Source organism: Amblyomma mixtum, chromosome 3 (genome assembly GCF_055824585.1).
Source record: "Amblyomma mixtum isolate Tamu chromosome 3, ASM5582458v1, whole genome shotgun sequence".
Taxonomy (NCBI): domain Eukaryota; kingdom Metazoa; phylum Arthropoda; class Arachnida; order Ixodida; family Ixodidae; genus Amblyomma; species Amblyomma mixtum.
Window position 1 is genome coordinate 376,343,733 of NC_143014.1, and position 22,794 is coordinate 376,366,526.

General features: G+C 49.4%; 1 protein-coding gene across 1 annotated transcript in view; it reads left to right on the plus strand.

Annotated features, from left to right (window-relative positions):
* Nucleotides 1–2,333: 2,333 nt before the first annotated feature.
* The window catches only part of LOC149356845 (hemicentin-1-like), a 69,592-nt gene continuing 49,131 nt past the window's right edge, over nucleotides 2,334–22,794 (plus strand). Inside the window, exons 1-4 of the mRNA XM_089576442.1 lie at nucleotides 2,334–2,355; nucleotides 5,633–5,773; nucleotides 7,370–7,560; nucleotides 18,175–18,529. Coding sequence (XP_089432568.1) covers nucleotides 2,334–2,355; nucleotides 5,633–5,773; nucleotides 7,370–7,560; nucleotides 18,175–18,529 — 709 coding nt within the window. The remainder of the gene's footprint in view (nucleotides 2,356–5,632; nucleotides 5,774–7,369; nucleotides 7,561–18,174; nucleotides 18,530–22,794) is intronic.

Genomic DNA, 22,794 nt, shown 5'->3' on the forward strand with positions numbered 1-22,794 from the left:
GTCCGTCCTTCACGTCGTGTTCTGTTCGCGCTATTATTCATGATGAACGTCAACCATCTATCGATCTTGTATATTCATATATATCGCTTTAGCACGGTGCTACCTTGTCGTTCAGGCACTTTACACGCGAATCTGACAAACGCACTGGATTGCCGTCGGATTCAGAATGTACGTGCTTCTAAGTTACGCTCAATTCCAATATGACCCAAAAGTTGCGTACAGCGCGCTTCATCCGTTGCGAGCTTTCCTGATCGCCCTAGAATCGGCGGCGTGTGATCACTGCTCTTCGTGAAGAATCTGTAGTCCGATACAGCTCAAGACAGCAGCGGCAGTGTCCTGTATATGCGGTTCTTCAACCGATGGCGGCGAGTTGTCCGGAAGGTGCCGTCAGTAGCTTCGCACCCGCTAGCATCCTGCGATGGGGTGAACTGCGACATCGTGACAAGTTCATGCAATCAATTGAGGGCTTCCTTATCGTTGGGTTCTTGAGCTGTATCCAACTGCTGTCGCGTGTATTAAGAACACACGCACTACGTGGGAAACGACAGAAAATGGCAGGGGTGCATGCTGGCAGCGACAAGCAATGGATGTCCAAAAAAGCGCACATTACAAATGTTGCTGCCGCATAATAAGTCTAGGTTTCACGCAGTTTCCACCAATATCAGCGAACCGCCGTTCTGTGCAGCCCGAAGACAGTGGCAGCTACGTCTGCACAGCAGAGAACGCGGCAGGACGGCGGCACCGGCTGGTCGCCTTGGAGGTGCTGGTGCCGCCCAGCATCAGCACGCTGCCGCGGGACCAGGAGGTGGCTGCGGGAGAGCTGCTGAGGCTCGGCTGCCGCGCACTGGGATCGCCTACGCCTCGAATCACGTGGACACACAACGGCAGCCCTGTGCCCAATGGCAGGTGCCCTCCACCTTGCTGGCGTGGCGGGAAGAGAAATTGTTACACATTTGAAGCCTACCCTAGGAGCCAGGGCGTACTCATAAATGAGGTTGTGCCTAAGTACTACAACAAGGTGGCCAAGTTCTATTTTGGTTGAGGAGTGCGTTGTCTGTTCTCATCGCCATGATAAAGCCGCACCCCAGGCTGTGCTATTGCGATTCCATCCACACGCGAATATGTTTTTTTTTTCGTTTGGAGAATTGAGTATCCCTAAAATGCGAGCTCTAGTCCTCTCGCACGCTGGGCAGGTGTTCTACCTCTGCGCGACTGCTGCCCGAGCTTTCGCAGACGCTACTGGAGAATGGACCATACTCACACTATCAGTCAGGTGATAGAGAAACGTGCAGAATATAACCATCCCCTATAAATATATATATATATATATATATAGCCTTCATTGATTACGAGAAAGCATTTGACTCAGTGGAAATCTCAGCAGTCATGGAGGCACTGCTGAATCAGGGTGCAGAAGAGTCTATGTGAAAATACTGGAAAATATCTATAACGAATTCACAGCTACCACAGTCCTCCATAAAGTCAGCAATAAAATTTAAAGAAGGGTGTCAGGAAGGGAGGCACTATCTCCCCAATGCTATTCACCGACTGTTTACAAAAGGTATTTAGAGGCATGGATTCCGAACAGCTGTGGGCATTACTTATGCACAAAACCAAAGTAACGTTCAACAGTCTCGAAAGGGACGCGCAGTTTACAATTCGCAGCGAAGCGTTGGAAGTGGTAAGGAAATACGTGTACTTGGGACAGCTAGTGACCTCTGATCCTCATTACGTGAGAGAATTAACGAGAAGAATAAGAATGGGGTGGAGCGCATTCGCAAGGTTCTCTCAGATCATGAATGGATGTGTACCACTATCCCTCACGAGAACAGTATACAGGGTGTCCATGCTAACTTTAGCCAAGGGTTAAAAAATAAAATATTTGAGTAGGCCAGGGAAACCACTTAGATAGATCTACGAACCAGCTGGCGCATCTCACGGCATTTTTGGTTTTCCAATTAATTAATTACCAATTAAGATAAATTTTCTAAACGCGTAGATATTGACTTTAGACAGCAAATGTGAAAAGCAAAGTTGGAGAGCACCTTCAGAAACCCCCATTCCATTAATTTGCGGTAAAGAAAACCTGACGTGTATCTTTTTTTCCGAGCTCCAAAGAAAGCCCGCGAAATACAAAAAAAGTCACGTGACTAGCGCATTCGCGCGCAACGATTGTGCTGCTCTCAACCGTGGCTTGGGTGAACGAAATCAGCTGCTGGCAAGGCGCGACGACCTCAATGCGCCGGCAGGCCGATATGTCAACGGTGGTTGCGACGCCCGCGCGAGCCAGTCGTCAAGCGTGATGGTGCAAGTGCAGCGAACGCGCGGGCACTATGAGCTATGAAATGGCCAAAGGTGAGAAACAAAAATGCGACGAGTTTTATTCGCCACTGAGAGGCAAAAGAAGATAGGCACGCATTTTACTTATCTTAACTATATTTAATTCGTTATGATAAAGGTTGAAAATGAATTTCATTGCAGCCGTTTTACGACGGCAAGGAAAAGTCGGAATTTGTGCACTGATGCGCACGGTTGTTACGCTTTCATGACCAGAGTACTTCGAATATGTAAACCGTAGTGCTTTGGACTGAATTTTTTCTAACTTTTCTATCAGGTATGCTTGATGAGTGTCCCAGATTATATTGGCATAATCAAGAATAGGTCGGACTAATGATTTATAGTCAGTTTTATGTGCGATCGAGCCATTGGTGGTCAGCGACGAAGAAAACCGAGTTGTTCAAGCGCGCTGCTGCATATGCTGTCGATGTATGTGTTCAATTTCAGGTCTTGGGTTATTGTGATCCCCAGGTACTTTGCTCTGTCTATCCTTGGTATTTTAAGACCAGATAACGTGTAGTTGAAGGACAGAGGAATTTTTTTTCTTGTTATGTTGATACATGTCTTCGAAATGTTAATTTACATGTCCCATGCTGCGCACCAGTCAGAAATGTTTTGTAAAGGTGACTGTAGCTTCAGTTGATCAATAGAGCTCCTCACAGTTGTATAAATCACACAATCATCAGCAAAAAGTCTCACTGTCACGCCAGGCCTGCACGCAGATGATTGTCGTTCACATATACAAGAAAAAATAGGAGGCCTAGAACAGAGCCCTGTGCGACCCCCGATAGCTCTTCCAGGTAATCCGAGTTGACACTGTTTATTCTGACAAACTGTTTGCGGTTGAAGATGTAGGCTTCTATTCATACGACTACTTTCAGATCTATGCCCATAGATTTCAGCTACACAATCAATTTTATATCGTGAACACGCTCCAAAGCTTTGGCAAAGTCTATAAGGATTGCATTACCCTTTGGTCGAGAATAAATTACTGAGGCCAGGTCATGTATTATTTCAAGCAGTTGAGTAACAGTTGGCAGTTTCTTGCGAAAGCCATGTTGTCTGTTGTATTGTTGATTATTTTCTTCCAAGTATGTTATGATAGCCTTCTGAATTATGTGCTCCAAAACCTTGCAGCAGCAACTAATTAACGATAATGGTCGGTACGTATTCACTACCAGTTTGTTGCCACCCTTAAGAATAGGTATCACCTTCAAATGGAGCCAGACTTGAGGTACGGTACCTGTTCTGAGCGACTCAGTAAATATTTTAGACATAAAAGGTACAATCTCTTCAGCGTAGCGCTTAATCAGTACGTTTGAAATGCCGTCAGGACCAGGGGATTTTTTTGTATTGATTAGCCACAGCAAGTTTAGGACGCCTGTTCGCATTATCAATAGCTCGGGCATATAGTTGGTGAGCCGTGCTGAGGCTACATTCAATGAAGTTGCACGTGTAAAGGCGGATTGGAAATAACAGTCAAAGCAGTTCGCAATCGCTCGCTGATCTTCAACCATACTGTCGTCAGTTTCTATCTTCAAGATAGCACCGTCAGATTTCGATAAATACCGCCAAAACTTCTGCGGTTGCGTAATCATATAATTTGATAGAGTGCTTGCAAAAAAAAATGTTGTCTTGAATCTTTAATTTCTTGCTTCTTTAATTTTTGTCACAGGCATACCCTAAAAAGACGTCATTTATATCGCAAATTCTGAGTGCCCAAAACTAGTCTCAACAAACTGTTTTTTTTTTCAATGAAGGAATTAATTTAACGGCAACATTTTCATCTCCCTTGTCTGCAAATTTTGCTCCTCTCGGTTTGTGTCCGTGCACATCATTTGAAAACTGGGGCAAATAAAATGCACAGAAGAAAATTAAGTTTCGGTGAGATTCCAAGCCACGTCTCTTCAGTGCTATTCTGACGCTGTTATAACCACTCGATCAGTGGAGCAAGGTTCCAAGTGAAAGTTTCCGTAAGGTATTTCTGTCTATAAGAAACTGGTGAAGCATGTTTTACTAATCGCCATTTTGTAAAGACGACAAGGCAAAAAAATTTCTGGATAAATTAAAGTGTAAAGAAAAACACAAGTAGGGCAGAACGTCGGTAGATAAAAAGGGAAAACGGATACCCAGAATACACGAGAAAAGACGAATACGAAGGAGCCGGTATAAAAGCGCGTGCGCTTACTTGGAGCGGATGAGACTGAACGCCACGAGAAAGGAGACGCTAATGCCCGTCCTCCCCAGGGGTGTTCTCATTCGAGGCTTAGACAGCACAGTTGGGAAGAGGCTCAGCCGGCTTAGCATCGGTCCCGCTGCCCTCTGCCGCATGTGCAGCAACGGACTGCTTGCGTAGCTGTGACTGCGAGCTTTACCCGAGCACACGTTTCGCAATCAGAGTTTGCGCAGCTGACTTCTGCTCCTACGACGCACTCCAACTTTCTCACGGTCGATGGCAGGCAAACCTCGCCACGAGCAAAGTGGCATTCGACCTCGTTTTGTTTACACTCTTGTGGAGGTAACGTACCAGGAATTTGCCATTGTTTGTTTAAATTTAATGATAAAACGACTATTATGCTGTCGGAACGCGCAGTCTCTCTTAGTTATTTGTTCACTTTAGCGTCCGATGACATGTTGTTGCGTTCCTCGTACGTGCGCTTACCGGCGCTTGCACTTTCTTGTAGTGTGAGAGTCCAATATCTTCGTGTGTGATAGCTTCGTGTGTGTTTGGTGGTCTAGTTGTGTGCATAGCTGTTTTTGCTTGTTCCAACTCTGGCGCCCTAGTTCCTTTATTGCTCCTGACCGGCCTCGGCTGGAACACGTCGCACCATTGAAAAATGAGACATTCAACACAAGAAACAAATTCTCGCCGATACGCCGGGAACAGGACAAGACTAAAAGCATACATGACGCAAGCGCTCCGTCTTTGTTGTTGCCACATGAGTGCTGACTACTGACGCAACAAGACGAGTGCATAAATGTCCTTCCCATCCGTTTAGTTGCCATAAGTGCCCGCTATCTGTACCTGACAAAAGAGTGCGCGCATATTCCTGCAGTAGGTCAATCCAGGGGTAGCACGGGTTAGACCACGACTTCTCTCAGAGTGAACATACCTGCTTCGAAATGGAAAACCATTCAACTAAGGGCAAGTTCCTCGGTTAAAAGAGACAGCTTCCGGAGCCGAACAACCAGGCAGGTGACTGCTGAAGTCTTTGACTACGGTGTATAGGATTGAAGTGGTAAGGGTGACAGTTTAAAGGTTTGTTCAAGCTGATGTCCCCGGCGTGCTCCACAGGGACATACTCTCCTGGTGCGGAAGACGGCGCAAGTGAGTTGGTTCTGAGCAACGTTGCACCGGGAGACCAGGGTTCGTACACCTGCGTGGCTGAAAACGGTGCTGGGCAGCACAAGGCAACGGCAACTGTGGTAGTCGGGGGTAAGTGCACGCAAGACTGACCCGTGCTGTCGCGACATCTCGGCTGCGCGAGTCTTCCACGCCGCCTGCGTGCTGCTGTTGCCCGTAGATCCAGACCCGGATGTTTCTCTATCGACTTGAGTGTGCAGTGTGCAATGGACTGTATTTTGACGCGGTTCCGATGGCCCTGAAAAGACGCCGCTCTTGCGTGGAAGGGTCGTAACAATTGTTACACTAAACGAGCTTTTTCGAATAAAACGAATAAATAACCACATAAAATGACAAGAAACTGTGTACGACAGAAGTTCACCACGTTGTTCCGCTAAAGCGCTAAATTTGGTACTGAAACAAAATGTTTGTTTCCCCAGAGATCCAAAGTAGGAATACGGTTGCGGGAGAGTTGTCCATAGCTTACTTTCTGCTGGGCAAGTGCAGCTGGACAGAGCTGCAAGTGCAATTGTCAGCGAAGTATTACATACTCTCACGTAAATTTTCAGGATATAAAATGAATTAGGAGCTGATCCAGTCAATTTCTTGTAAAAACATTCGAACTCACCCAGCAAAAATACCTCGCTGACCGCTACGGCAGCTGCAGCAAATGGCTCTGCTCGTGTGCTATCACCTTCTAAACGAGAGGGTTGCAGAAAGCAAGCAGAACAATCAAAAGGACAGAGGAAACATGAAACGCTCCTTCTGGGCTCAAACCATTAACGCTGAAAACATCGGCGACGGAGAGTATTTTTCCAGTACCGAACGGACGTGGACAGGTCGAACCAGCGAATTGCGTCCCGGGCAGTATCGGTTATTCCTTTCAATTGCTTGAATCTGTGTGGTGAACGGGTTACTTTCTCTGTGTTCTGTGCGCATGCAAAATGGCACGGTGGATGGCGACAACGTGTCTTGAATAATTTCGTGATCGCCTAGCCACATCAACCGTGTTCCGTGTGCCGTGTTCCTTAGGCTGTTCCATCTAGTACCGGCCCTCGCTATTTCTTTAAAAGAAGGCTGTGTCGTCGTGGTGTGCTCAGTGCAGGAAGTGTGCAAAGCTTTCTAACTTCGTTACGGGGAGCTGCGAGACTCACAGAAGTGTGTCAAAGGAGTACGGGCCAACCCCTCACTCCTGCTTCAACCGCCGTGCCATTATTACTCCGCTTCCCACTGAGTGTGCCATTTTTCAGCTTGTTTGTAGGCTTTGGTTTGTAGCTAGTTTTTAGCTTTTTTTCTACAACTCCTCCATCCGTATTGTGAGATGGTAAATAGCTTGATTTTATTTGATTAGTACAAGAGTAGTCATTCTGTATAACATAAACTACATTCAACGCGCGACTTTCTCAACGTGGGCACCTTGAGAATTGGTCCCAAGCATGGACTTGCACACTGTACTTTTCGGCAATTTCTTGACTGGTGGCGTCTGCTGCGCACGATTCGAGCCAACCATCACAATCGGCACCGCTGGATCTTGGACCGCAGTAATTTTACTTTCGTTGAGAACTGCCTCTTGGCGTTATTTATTCGTTTTAATACTTCTATTTCCAAGCAAATAAACACCAGAGCTAGCAGGCAATGTGGACACTTTCTTTAGCTATCACTCACAGAACGTTTCTCGCGCCCACCCAGTTGTCCCCAGCATAACAGAAGCACCGTCGCACAGTGAAGTGGCTGCAGGCAAAGAGCTGCTGTTGAACTGCACCGTGAAGGGAGATCCCGCCCCCAAGCTCTACTGGCTGAGGGGAGGCCGCCCGCTTGACGCCGAAGACGGCCGCATTCAGCGCTGGGACAATGGCTCGCTTCAAGTCTCTCAGATACAGGTGCGTAAAAGCAAAAAACACTCCTCCTGTGGCCGGACCGCAGCAGCTGACCGCATTGCTGTGCTGTGTGATGCACATGGACTGTGCGGAGGGCTCTGCACTTCATTGCGAAGAAAAGCGTAGGCTCGAGGTTCCGCTTACATCTGCAAAATTATACAAAATCGGAAGATGCAATAATGAGACTTGCGTGGACAGGTCATGTTATTGAAAGGAAAAATCAGCTGCATAATCCGCACAATTTTAGTTGAACTCAGATCATCAAAAAATGCAGGATCCAGTACTTCCACACGTCTTCGTAGACACATGCACTCTTTCTGTGAGTTGCTTTCTGTGTTTCTTTTTTCCTGTGATTGGCTTATTCCATTTATGCACATTTTCTGCCTTTTGTTTAATTTGCTGATTTTTCTGGCTTTGTAATTTCGGTCAACATTATCTGCTTTGTGAACAGTACACAAAGGATGGGTTTCGCTATAAAATAGCCGGCACGTCGTACAGCATCGCCCTTAAAGAGGATCTCAGTAAAGGCGCGGTATTCCTGAGATCTTAAAGAGCTTATTTAATTGACGAAAGTTTATTTCCAGACACACAGGGAATGGGCCTCGGGCGAAAAGCTACAGGGGTAGCTGGGAGATGCTCGAGGCCAGGTAAAGGCAGAGCAACAAAACATGAGCACATTCAAGGCGAATACACATGTACAGAATGAAACTATGTAGTATGGAAAACAGAAAAAAAAAACAGGATAAATACTTGCGCTCATGAAACAGGCAAATTAGAATGTAGACAATAATTAACGGTCAATGATCGTCAAGCACCGTGCAGGCAATGTAGGTGAACCTACATTCGGCACCTCACGCGTGTTCCGAGTCATCATCTTGCAGCGATTCCCGTACTCAGACCACATACTGCATTTGCAAATGTAATTCAAGCTCACCGTGCCTATCTTCCTTCGCAGTTCGCCCACCCATCAAGATCATGCTCACCCATATGGAGTCTCCATGAACCCCGGGTGCACCTATCTATTCCTGGAATTAATAAGAAATCTGATTTATCATTGCCTGCTCTCAAGCAACTGACACTGCATCATTTGCATTTTAACCATAAACACCGCATACATGTCTACACAGATGGCTCAGTGTCTTCAACAAGCTCTGCTGGGTCTGTGGTGATACCGGCCAGGTCTATTTTAATGAAGGTGAGGACTACCTATCTCACCTCTTCAACTGGTGCAAAACTAGCTGCCCTATGGGCTGCAGTTCAGTTCATTAGTCAGGAATCTGCACATGACTGGACAGTTTTCACCGACTCTAAAGCAGCCCTTCAAGGCCTGCAAACTGCACTACGCCGTGGGTCACACGAACAACTCGTTGCCGAAATCCGCAAGCTATACCATGACGCCACATTGAGAGGACATGACATAATTTTCCAGTGGCTGCCGGGCCACTGCGGCATTCATGGCAATCACCAGGCTGACGAAGCTGCCCGTTCTGCCCACAATGACGGAATCCCCGTTAATATCCCCGTAACGAGAGCTGACGCAGCGTGTGGGCTTCGTTCCTTGAGGCTGGAGCTCACACGTTCAGCGCGGAACTCTGGAGTGTTGTGCAACCGTCGCCTCAGGACATTAGACCCTGAACTGCGCCTCCGTCTTCCGTGTAATGTAGCGCGTCGTAAAGCAACACTACTGTGTCGTCTATGGCTCGGTGTTGCCTTCACGAATAAGTATGCTTTCCGGATCGCGATGGCCGACAGCCCTTCTTGTGTGAACTGCGCCTGTGATGAGACAATCACCCATATCTTGTGTGAGTGCCCTGCCTTTGTAGCCGAAAGACATAAGCTGCGATGTGCTCTGGACCGCCTGGACCCTCGCCCTTTCACAGAGGCCAAGATCTTCGGTCCGTGGCCACAACAGTCAACTGCCATCAAGGCTTACAAGGCACTCTTTCGCTTTTTGAGAGCGACTGCCTTGATTGACAGACTGTGATTATTTCCCTTTACTTCTCTCTTTCCTCTTTAATTCCCCTCATTCCCTTCCCCTGTGCAGGGTAGCCAACCGGAATCCTTTCTGGTTAACATCCCTGCCTTTCCCTCTCTCTCTCTCTCTCTCTAAAAAAATACTAAGAACTCATTACGATGCTCATTTAGGCGAAGAACTTAGAGACTATCAGGCACTCATGAAATATAATTTCAAGTCCTTAAGGGGGCGGTAAAGTTGCTTGTGGTGTTTATGCTATAATGATTTAGCGTGCATAGTAAAACAAAACGAAGGCTGTGGTTTCTGTGTAACGCCCTCGTTCGAGGAACGCGAAAGATAAAGGATGCCGTTTCACGAATATCTGCAAGAAATTTTATACGTTTTCTAGAAGCTAAGCTAACTGTAGTCCAAACATGCATTGCCGTGTCTTCGCACCTTTTTCTCTCCTCTCGTCGCCTTTTGCACGATCAAAGTCGCACGGGAATTCCCCGTGGGGCGGAGCTTCCTGACCCGCCGGAGCGACGCGGCGGACTGTCCGTAGCCATGGTAACTGCGTAGCGCCTGAAAGAATATGACCTGTACCCGTCTCTGAACTGACGCAGGAGAGTGCGACGGAGGAGGGCGCAAGCATGAAGTCGCCGGAAAAAGCACGCCAACTGTCGCGCGCGAATGTTCTCTACTGTGCGTATAAGGACATTATTTGGCTCCGATGTTTGTGACGAGAGAATGTACTGATTGAGCGAGTTTACGTACTCCCCTCAGAAGGTGTTTCAGAGCCCCTTTAAAGGGTAACTCCGGATGTTTTTCGAAATTCACCTCTTGTAACGAAGTTTTCGGTGTGGGTTTTTTCAGCCCGTACTCACAACTTACACATCGCGCCATTCCTTCTCGTCTGGTGATTCCAATGATGCTAAAAGTGAAGGACCTCTACACTGCGGTCCCACTCACTGAAACGTCATCGTTGCTGTAATGAAGCCTTTTTTTATTTTTTTACTGCGGAAGCAGCGTAAATATTACTATTCTCCTTCATTATTATAGGGTGTTTCAAAACAAAAGCTGAGAATTGTCCATTCTGCAATGCACAGCAAGTGGAATTCAACCATGCACGTGAGCACAACGTCTACAACGAACCAACGCGAATCGCCCATAAAAAGTGCCGCTGTTTCATCAGCTTCGTCACTTAACTATGAGTACTCATGGGCAGTTATTCTCATCGATGGTTGTTAGCTTCCCGCTTCGCCCTCCCCCCCCCCCCCAAAAAAAAAGGAAAACAAATTAAAATTGACTACCCTTTTCGTAGTTAAAACCTTGATTTGTGCGCATTCAGGTTCCGGCACTAATTCTCTGAGCACGGAATCCCCAAGAGAGCCTAATTAGTCGGCAGTCTATGCATGCAGCCCCGAACTGAACGCTGCATTCTGCTTTTTCGCACGTGACCTGCACCTGCCAACGTCAGGCAGCGCCTACAACCAGGAAAAATTTTCTTTTTTAAAAATCTCAGCGGCACTCTGTACATAAAGCACGCTTGAAACGCTCCCTACGCCTCACCAAGACGTCGATATTCAGAAGACAACAACCTCCCATCGCAATATTTATTCAGAGAACAGTGGTGTTCTCCATTCCGCGCTACCAGGCAAAGTCCATCGAGCAACACAACAAAGTTCAATATTTTTCAAGAGGTTTGGTTTGGTTTTGTGGGGTTTAACGTCCCAAAGCGACTAAGGCTATGAGAGACGCCGTAGTGAAGGGCTCCGGAAATTTCGACCACCAGGGGTTCTTTAACGTGCACTGACATCGCACAGTACACGGGCCTCTAGAATTTCTCCTCCAAAGAAATTCTAGCCGCCGCGGCCGGGATCGAACCCGCGTCTTTTGGGTCAGCAGCCGAGCACCATAGCCACTGAGCCACCGCGGCGGCTTTTCAAGAGGTTTCGGAGGGCGCCACCAGCGCCACCGTGATCGGCTGTGCGCACACCGAGCTCCAGCAAAATCACGTCTACGTCCAGGTTCCTGACCTCGGATCGCCACCAACCGTTCTACAGGAGCGCTACTTCATCGCCTGTACGCCTGGTAACCAAAATTCCAAGCGTTCTGCGCCGTTTTTTGGCACATCAGCATCTGGCTGGCCGCCCACGCCGGGCGCGCTAAGCCAAGCCTACATCTGCACCGCCGGGGCAACGCCCCCCGCGCTCGCCAGCATGCTCGCAGCCGGAACGGCGGGGAGCTCGCCTAGCCAGTCAGCAGCCCAGGCGCTGAATCACAAGCACTGTGCTCCCGCGGCGCCCCGGCAAGCCACCGCAGCCACGATCGTCATGAAATTTGCGAACCACCTCAACCTCGGCAACACTTTATTCCCTGTGCTCTGTCGGTCCGTCATGGATTCCGCCCGCCTAACCAAGACTGAACGTGACAATACCTACATCAAACTCCGCACCTCGCAAAACATCCTGGCCATCGATACCGACCGCCCAGCCGCTGCGGACAAGCTGCTCCAACTCAAGCAAGTTTCACTGAACAACATAGAGTACGAAGTCACCTCGTACGTAGCTAACGACCCCCTTAACGCCCGTGGTGTTATACACGGCATCACCATGGACTTTACCGAAGACGACTTTGCCGCTAACCTTCGTGTTGACGGCACCCGACTCCTAAGCGCCCGCCGTCTCGGACGTACCAACACACTTCTGCTCACCGTCGAAGGGCCCCGTCTACCACGCTATGCCGTCTTCTACAGCGGAGTGTACCGCGTCTACCCGCAAAAGCCGCACAGCAAACAATGCACGCATTGTCACGCCATAGGACACCGTGCCGACGTCTGTCCTAACAAGCCTAGCCTTGTTCGGTGCTCGATTTGCAGCCAACCGTTTCCTCCTGACCAAGACCCAACGACTATCCCACACGAATGTGAACCACACTGCTGGAACTGCAAGGGCGACCACACACCGTCTCATCCTGAATGCCCCGCAAGGAAAGACGCCGACGCTGCAGTCCTAAAGTGGCACCGCGCCCAACGACGCCATCGCGCCCGCGCCGCCCCTCCACCCCCTAAAGCCGACGCGACCATCTGGCCGCCCCTGCCTACCTCGAACCGCTACGAGGCCCTTCAGCTCCCCTGCAGCAGCAGCAGCAACAGCCCGGGGCACGAGACCGCGCAAAGAAGTCAATCTCGAACCAAGCCCTCTGCCAAGCGGCCACCGTCCACCACTTCTGGTGCGGCAACCAGCACCTCCACCTCCTCTACTAAACCGCAAGCTTCCGTGATGCAGTCACAGACTCCACCAAGTCACCAGGTGAGCGGTCCATCTCCCACATCCATCGCACCCCCTCCCCCGTCCTTCCAAAACCGGTTTTACTCACGCCCCTCCACACCTACTCCACTTTCACCCCTCCCTACCGACAACGCTATTGCTCTCATACAGCAATCCCTTGCTCCCGTCCTATTGGCCTTACAACAACTGACGGCTCGCGTCGAGCACCTAGAGCACCATCTCCTCTCCCTCGCGTCCTCTGCCCCACCCTCTCCCGACGCAGACTCCAATGCTCCCCCTCGAAAGCGCGCAAGCGCCCCTCTAGTGCCTAACCTCGACACAATGGAGGAAGACCGGCATGATGAGTGATATCATGCGACACACATCCCCACCCCAAAACCCTCTAATTATTTGGCAGTGGAACTGCCGCGGTTTTCGTCGCAAGAAAAATGCCCTCTTGCAACACATGCAGATTACTGGCGTTAACCCAGACGTCATCGCACTGCAGGAAACGCACGGTGCCTTTTCTCTGCCAGGTTACGACCATTTTACTCAGCCAAGTATAGTCATGAAGAGAAAAGGACATCAAACGCCCCCTCCTCCGCCGACTTTGACGGTTACATACATACGGCGCACGATACCCACCATTCAGGAAGATACATCCCACCTCAACTCCGGGACGAAAGAGCATGTCCTGACACACTCCACCTATCAGGGTCACCGTATCACGATTTTAAACTGCTACTGGACTCCCTCCGACTCCAAAACCAGCATCCCACCTTTGCATACGGCCCTTCCTGCCTCTAATGTCCCTACTACTTTCGTCCTTCTTGGTGACTTCAACTGCCCACACCCTGCATGGGGATACGACCGTACTTCAGCCTCCGGACGAAAACTCGACCGCTTCGCCAGTATTCATCACCTCACCCTCCTGAATGACACGTTCATGCCTACACGTCTAGGATGTGGAGCACAATCCGACACAAACCCCGACCTCGCATGGATTCGCAGCGATCTCCGCGCTTCTTGGAGTAATACGGGTGACACGATGGGGAGTGATCACTGTATTCTTCAGATAACGCTCACGTCCCAGCGACCCTCCAGACCACCCGGAACACATCTACCTCCCACTATGCTCGTAGACTGGCCAAAGGCTCGGCCGGCCCTCGACTCCTTATCAGTCTCACTCGAGGACCCCGAAAAATGGTGTAGCGCCATTATGGAGACCGTCTCCCAACACACCAAACATATCCACCGATCTCCCGACTATCCATACATTGACACACACCTACTTGGGCTATGGAAACAACGTCGCCGGGCCATAAAAGCTTGGCGCAACTGTAGATCTAGCCACGCATTGAAAAGAAAAGTTGCTGAACTAACGCAAGCAGCCCAAGAATACGCTGACCAACTAGCCACGAACAACTGGCTTCAGCTCTGTGATGACACGGTCGAGAGACTCCACACTCCAAAAGTCTGGCACATTATGCGCACCCTACTCGGACAGGGTAAACCTCGTAACACACTTCAAAAGCTACAGTTGGCCCTCTCCGTCTCACAAGAAGAGCTGGTTGAGCAAATCCGAAATCAATTTTACCCATCCTCTACTTCTCCTGCCAGCTCCCCGTCATACCCTTACACCGAAGAAGAAGCAGACGAACAAGGAATGAATTCCGACTTTACATTCGCCGAACTTCAGGCTGCTCTACGCTCCCTTAAGCGAAACACAGCACCCGGCCCAGATAAAGTTACCTATGGTATACTCCGTAATCTCCCCGATTCAAAACTAGACGAACTTATTCAGATTATTAATACTGTTTGGCGCTCCGGGAAAATTCCCGCTGCATGGAAAGAGGCACACGTAATTATGATTCCGAAACCAGGAAAATCCTCTGCGCTCATCACTAACCTCCGACCTATATCCATGACTTCTTGCCTAGGGAAGCTGATGGAGAAGATGGCCCTTACCCGCCTCGAATGGCACCTGCATACCAATCGCTGTCTTGCTCCCACTATGGTCGGATTCCGCGCCCACGTATGCACACAAGACATTGGACGGCAAATCTATGAGGATTTGTACGCCTTCCCAAGCAGCGCACAGCTTCGAGTTTTGACCGGCGTGGATATCAAAAAGGCTTTTGATAATGTCGCCCACTCCGCAATTCTCACCAACCTGGCAGACACTCGCCCTGGGGTCCGCATGTTCAACTACATCAAAGACTTTCTTACAGACAGGACCCTCCGAATCATTGGCCCCGACGGCACACCTTCCGCCCCCTTTCCCCTCACCGCAGGTACACCACAGGGATCCATTCTTTCACCTATGCTTTTCAACTTGGCAATGAAAGAACTGCCCCGAAAACTCGCTGAAATTCCTGGCCTACGCCACGCTATATATGCGGATGATATCTCTCTCTGGTCTACCACAGGAAACGCCGGGGAACTAGAATCCACTTTGCAGCAAGGCCTCGACGTCGTTCAGGAGCATGCACGCCGCATAGGTATGAGTTGTTCCGCCGAAAAGTCGGAATACATCGTGGTTTCTAACGCTCCTCAAAAAACCGCTTCTTCCTACCGCGAACTCATTCAACTCTCTCTCGCGCAAACCCCTATTCCCCGACGGAGCCACATCAAGATCCTTGGCTTCACTTTTCAACAAGATGGCAAGTGCAACGTGTGGCTTAGCCAACTCCTGCAACAACTGAACCAAATTCGCCACATGCTGTCCCGCATATCTCGTCAAAAGCATGGACTCAGAGAACACGAACTCCGTCGAGTTATAGAAGCACTCGTTTATTCGAGGGTCATGTACGCCTACCCCTATCAACGCCTCACATCCTCTCAAGTAAGCAAACTGGAAGCCTCTCTGCGTCGCTTCACTCGATTAGCCATGGGAGTTCCCATCTACGCCGCAAATGCTCTGATCGCAGACGCCGCCATTTTCAACTCCCTCGAAGAACGCGCAGCAGCACACCACCGAGCCCAGATACACCGTCTCTCTACCTCCGAGCAAGGCAGAGACCTCCTCAGCCTTTTCGGACACACCATTTCCCAACTACCCCCGCTTCAACCATCTGCTCCCCCGTGGAAAAGCCTCCCGCGTCTTACTGTAAAACCCATTCCACGCCACATGTCTCCAACGATAAATCCCGGGCGGCGTGAAGCACTGGCGAACCATTTACCCGTACTGGGCCACGACACTTACTATACCGATGCCCATATCCTCGAGCACCAAGTAGTTACTGCAGTAGTCGGCCCTCGAAGCACCTCCACACATCTCCACACAGGAGTGCCCTCCTCAACCGACGCAGAAACTCTGGCCATAGCAGAGGCGATTACGCTTCACGACCACCTGTCCTCCACCATCACCATACGTGCACTCTCAGGCTGCCATACGCTCATTCGAATCTCAAAAACTCCCTCCCCATATCCTAGACACTTTGCTGCAATACCTAACAGCCCACCCTACGCTCCATGTCCGCCTTGAATGGATTCCTGGTCATCAAGGTATACCGGAGAATGAGCTTGCTCATGCTCTGGCCCGTGCAAAAATACCACCGGGCCCTCCGACTGCCTGGCCAGCCCATTATAATCCCAAGGCAGACCGCGCTACACACCGACAGGACCGCCGCGAACACCTTCGCAATTTGCGGCACATGCGACGAACCCTTCCGTCACCTACCCATTTCCTTTGCCGTGCTGACGCCTCTCTAATTCGACAGGCACAGACTAACTCCCTTCCCTGCGAACTGTATTCCCACTATATCCTTCATAAACCTGGCAAACCCGCCTGTCTCGTGTGCGGAGAGCATCCCTCCAACATTCATACATATTGGTTATGCCCCCGCGCAACTAACTCTCCCACCATACCTTCCTCGCATACCTTGCCTCCCTCCTTTCACCTCACGTGGGCCCGATGGACCGCTCCACCAACCTCTCTGCAGCCCACCCTCTGGCCGCTCCTCGCCGCCCACATCCGACGCATCCAAGGGACACGTGGCCCTACTCTGCCACCGCCGATAAATAGCGCCCACCAAACGGGCAACTAAGAAGGCTCGGACTTGAGCTGAAAAATAAAAGTTATCTCTCTCTCTCTCTCAAGAGGTTTCACAACGCAAAGTAACGTGTAGTCGTTACTCGCAAGTAATTCGCTTTGCGTGCTTGGGCGCATATACGTAGAAGATTGTGAAAGTCAGTGATGCGACAGTAGTGTGACAGAGCACTTTCGAGATGGAACATGTCCAACATTCCTGTAAGGAAGCTTTGAATAGTGGAAAATTTTAAGGTACTGTTATGGATGTTGTAGAAGTATTGAAGGTTATGGACCATGGTTCCGAATGGTAGCAAAAGCTTTCTTTGAAAGTTTTCCATCCATTGCATCGAGCAGTTAACGCTGCCGTAGAAAACCAACGGGTACCGTTTTCGAGACAGAAAAAAAAACTGTAATAGCAAAAAATGCAGGCCTGCTGACGGGAGACCAGTCGGGGATATATTCTTGCTACAGTAAAATATTAGAATATATAAAACAATTGTGGTTATAAACTCTTTCGACTTCAAAAATGTTTTTGCCTAGAATTATTGGATATGCTATCTAACATGCACGAATGAGTTTTGGGATAGAAGACATTTCAAGGGTTAATTTTCTAGGTAAACACCACACGGCTTTGCATTCGTAAAGCATTCTAAGACCTCTTGTGTCTATCAGAAAAATCGAAATTACAATTTATTGCTCTAGTGCATGAGTTCTGCTTTCGCTGCTCTCACAACCCAAACATGCAGGGCGTACAATCCGCCCCCTTGGGAAGCCAATACAAGCTGTAAGAGATGCTTCTGTGAATTGACGGTACCTCGCTTGTAACACAGGATATATCTGCACATGTCCAGCCAGAATACTTCCGCGGGAACAAGGCAGAACCGGCAAACGTGTTTTTATCTTCGTTATGATTCAGTATGACATCGGCTTGTACAGTTATGTACAACTGTCTATGTTTAGATGGTCCTTTTTAATAGCTTTCATTTCTCTTCCATGTGTCTGCTGTAATTGTATCCCATACGTGTATATTCAGTTTTGTATATTTATCTGATCTGTCGTATACTGTTAAATGCTTTACTAGATGTATTTAATTAGGAGGTCCCTTTACAGTCTCTGACTTCGGGACCTCCTTCTGCATAATATGCTGTACTCTCAAAATGTATCATCAAATAAACACGGATTCTGATTCTGATGTCCCCGTCTCTATTCATCACTGCACGCTGCATCTGCTGTGGTTAATGAGGAATGTTCTGTATAAAATTTTAGAAACGCTTCACGTTTACTTCTGTCTATGCATAAAGGGTACAGGTGCCCGTGAATTAGAGAATGCGCTTCGTAAAGGTCCTAACCTTTTGATGCAGGTGGATGACGCTGGCGAGTACCACTGCCTAGCGAGCAACAAGTTCGGCATGGCGCTGGTCAACGTCACCGTAGCGGTCCTCACGCCACCTTCATTCGACATGACTCCGAAGGGTGTCGTTGTTCGAGAGAACGAAACTGCGACTCTGGACTGCACCGCGAGCGGTCAGCCGACACCCACCTACGTCTGGCATCGAGTGGGGCACAGTGCCGTTGAAGATGGAGGACGCTGGAGCGTCTTCGCGAATGGAACGCTACGCGTCACCGGTACCCAGGTCTCGGACGGAGGCCTCTACCACTGCGAGGCTACCAACGCAGTCGGCGCAGCCAGTGCTGAAGTCAGCCTGAGTGTAAAAGGTGAGCGACTCGCTGCATCGATAGATCTGAACCACTCTTCATTCGTGGCCGAACATGCGCTACACTTCTCTGCTGCTGGCAACAGTGCCTACATTGAAATTACAGCAAGAGGGGCAACTAAGCTGAGAGCACTATAGAATTCCACCCGACCATTTTACCGGCTTCGTGAGGCAACCTTCAGTGCCCAGGCGGCGCTGCAATTGTCCTACTGCATGCCTGAAAACTTGTTCCGTCGGCTGCTTGGGTCGCAATAAACGACAGACCATGATCTGATCGATCAGGAGCGCATGTTTAGGTAGTAACCTTTGTTGCCTAGACGCTCTCGAAGTATTCCTGTCAGCTGACACACGCTACATGTGCCTTTGACCGAGCGCGGAAACTCATGCTCATGCTTTATGGGAAAGCACTGCAAGTGTGCCTAGAAAATGCTTGTTGTGTTTTGTCTCGAGCTGCGGTCGACACTGAAAACTTCAGCGCAGGTTACGTATAGTCGCAGCAGCAGTCAACGGGAATGCCGGCACTCGCAAGTCACAAGCGCGACAGCCTCGTGGAACTGGCTTTTAGCTGCTATTTCTTGGCGCTATAAATAGAGGAGAATTAGAAAGCGTGTGCTTCCGACAGCCATAAACGCTCATGGCGTTAATCGAGGGCTTTTCGGCTGGTTGCTGCACCGCACTCGCGTGCCTTTTGGCAAGCTTAGTCATTAGCAGAGCACTCAATTGCATGCCCACTAGCACCAGGGTTGCCAGATGGCTCCGACCTCAGGTAGCCAAATTGGCCTCCGTAGTAGCCCAAACGTAGCCAACAGCGAAATTTTTGCGTAGCCCAAAAGTAGCCAAAAAAATTTGCTTTTTTGATGACATTTCTTAAGCATATTGAATTAATTTTCGGCAAGAATATTTACATATTAGATTTCTTTCCCGCAGATGATGTCTGAGGGGGTGCGCACGGCGTGTTCTTTCCGTTGTTACGTTTCGCATCCGTCATGCGCGCTAACCAGTGCTGCTAACAGGTGCGCTAACCAGGTCCTAAAGATGGGGCCGCAGTACCACTTTGCAGGTGCAGCAGTAGTCCATATCACCTGAGGCGGGTGACGCCAGCCAGTCTGCACGCGGAAAAGATCGGCGGCGCTAAAAAACGCAATCGCAGCTCTAGTTTAGGAATATTTCACCTTTTAAATGTTCGCACGCAGATTAGACACGCCGACAGTGAAAATACCTTACTGTACACTTACGCAGCCTCACTTTCAATTGCATGCTTTAAGAGGAAGGTTCTCACTGAGAGCGTCACCTCAAAGCATTGAGCAGGCGCCTTCTTGAAGCTACATTCTACGGTATGCATGAGCTGAGAATAAATCAAGGATATATGCCATTAGATGATAATCTATGTCGATTTTATCTTCAGTCTAACAGCACCTTCACAATAATGAGAAAAACAATTACCCTTGAATTCCGGCTCCTTTTTCCATTTCTTTTTGTACTTCCGGATGTACATCGCCCACTTGCCCATTCTGAAAGTTCTCGTAGCGACGGATCTAATGCCATGTCATGCCACTAACTTCCGGCGCCTTCGTTAGTTACAGTGCGTTCCGCGCCGCGCCGAAGGATGGCTCCACGGCTCCGCATGAGTGCACGCAGATTACGCAACAGACACGGCGCTCTCGCGTCGCTTGCAATGAATCTCGGGGGCTGCACGTGTGCCGCTTGAGGCTGCAGAAAAAGCGTAGGCTCTTGCGAGTGGCACGCTTGCTGTGTCCAGCACGACAATAGGAAGAAACTGAAAAAGACCTTATTAATGCGTAAGCATTACTTGCCTCATGCGCGAATCTTGAGCAGAATGTGTCCGCAGAACCAGAATGAACAATACAAGAAAAGAACATGCCTGGCGATAGGTTTCCAAACAGCCACCTACCCCAGCCGAAGCGAACGCCCAAACCACTAGGCCACGTCTATGGTTAACGGTTAACACGTGAGGATCACGAAACCAGGCAACAGAAGCGAAATAGTAGCATTTAATGCTTACGCATTCGCACCACGTAGGGAGACTTAAGTTCTCTTAATGTTTTCTCTCTATTCTGGGACCATGGTTGTCATGGCCACCCGAGGTGCACCGTCAATGGGAGAACGCTCACATGTGCAGACGGCAACAGTCTATATTCAATGGCGCGCGCGCGGGTGGCGGAAGTTCGCGGATTAAGTGGAATCTATAGGCCATGAAGTGTTTCCGCGGGGCCACTTTCACGTAGTGTCAACTCTTTATAAAAGAAATCGAAAGGCCGTGATCCTTGACCGCCTGAAATACAAGTTTTCTCGAACACAGCGTTTACAAATTGTCATTTTGTAGCAGACGCGCTGAATTTCTGTAATCATCTATAGCGTGCATTTTGATTCCAGCATGCATTTTATTTCTGTCACTGTGTAATTATAACAGAGCACATTATAACTACTTAAACTTTTTTTTCACGCATGAAAAAGATGTAGCCCAAAAGTAGCCCCATAGCCAAAACGAAATTTCTGACGCCAACTCGGACAAGTAGCCCAATTTGGCTATTAATAGCCCAATCTGGCAACCCTGACTAGCACCCTAAATAGGAAGTATGTTCATGAAGCAAACTGATAAAGTTATGTCGATATCTCTAGATGCATCGATATCATGCATAAATTAAAGGACGTATTGCTTAACTGGCCAAAGAAAGGTGTATCCAGACGGCGGGCCACAGACTCGTCGACGGACCGGTCGCGTGGGGTCTACCGTGCGTGGCCCGGCCGGGACCGTCCGGCTACAGCATCCACACGACGGACCAAAGGAGCAGGTGACCAGGCGGGCCAAATGAAAAGCTCTGGAATCAAATTGCAGCAGCGCTCTTCTCATGGCGCGTTCACGCTTCGGCATTCGGCGGCGAGGGCAAGCGGAATTCGCCGCCGCGGCAGAGATTTCGCCTAAACACACAGCGGAAAGCTCGATCATTCCGGGACCGATTTCTGCAGCGCCGAGTACGAAGTTGCATTCCTACGGCAAGGAACATGGCGGCGCGCTTCGAAGCAGGACCGCTCGCTTCAGAGTGAACTCGTCTTTGTTATTGCCTTTTATTGCGAAAGCAATACAACTCGCACTTTCAAGCCTTCGCGTGACCCGGCCGCAGTTACGTTTGACCTTTAGCGGAGTGAATATGGGCGACCAACTCGCTCCTTCAGATAGCCCGGCTGCAGTTACGCCGCGCCGCGCACCTGTGGCGCTACTGCCACTGTGACGTCATACCAGCTGTAGATTGTTTTCTTTCCCTCAGTCGCAACAGCATCAAAAACAAAATATAAAAAACTACCGAACATGCTTTGAGTTGTCGCGCAGCGGCGGCCGGTAGCCACGCGTGACCTGTAGACGCGGCGCACTGCGATCCATGACGCTTTCAGTCGTCGCGCAGCGGCGGCCGGTAGCCACGCGTGATGTAGACGCGGCGCACTGCGTTCCTTCAGTTGGAGGCGCTGCGCTTTTGCTTTCGCAACCTACCAGGCTTAACCAAAGCTAAGCCCCCGTCAATTTTTTTTATTGCGTTCACTGCCCATTAATGGTGAATAGATCTTTCGCTTGGCCTCATATCACCTATAAAAAAACTTATGAGCGAAAAATGTCCTTTATTTTTTACTCAGAGTGACGATTCTGCCGCTTCTATGCTTAAGATGGGCGTAGGTTTGTTAGCAGAAATGGTTCCCATCTTAACAACTAGATGGCGCCACTAGGCTGAGCATATCGTTGCCTGTGTTCCATGCGCTGAACTAAACGGGGAATATTGAGAATTGGTGTAATGTCCCGCATATACTGAGTTTGTCGGTGCGTAGCCAGCGTCAATTTATCTTCTTTTCTAACCATATCATGTGTACGCCGTGAGATGCGTCGTGGCGGCCACGAAGTGCGTACGAGGCAGCATTTCGGTGGCGGTGGATTTCGCTCGCTTTCATGCCCAAGTGTAAACGAGCCACAAAGCTGTACTGAACCTAAAAAAATACGCAGTGGCTTAGCTCTGGTTAAGCCTGGATATACAAGCGAGAAGCGGCATTTATGCTTTGTTTGACGTCATTGCTGTCGCAGTTCGCGCACAAGGGACTGGGAGCACCACGATAGCGGTGTAGATTTTGAGCCAACTCCCTCGTTACCACTTTCGGGTCTTCTTTTCTTCCTTCCATGGCGAATGTCAGCGCCTCTTCTACGGCCGCCGCCGCCGCTCACGCGTTATCACAACGCCTTGCGAAAGAACCTTCTCCTGGGAC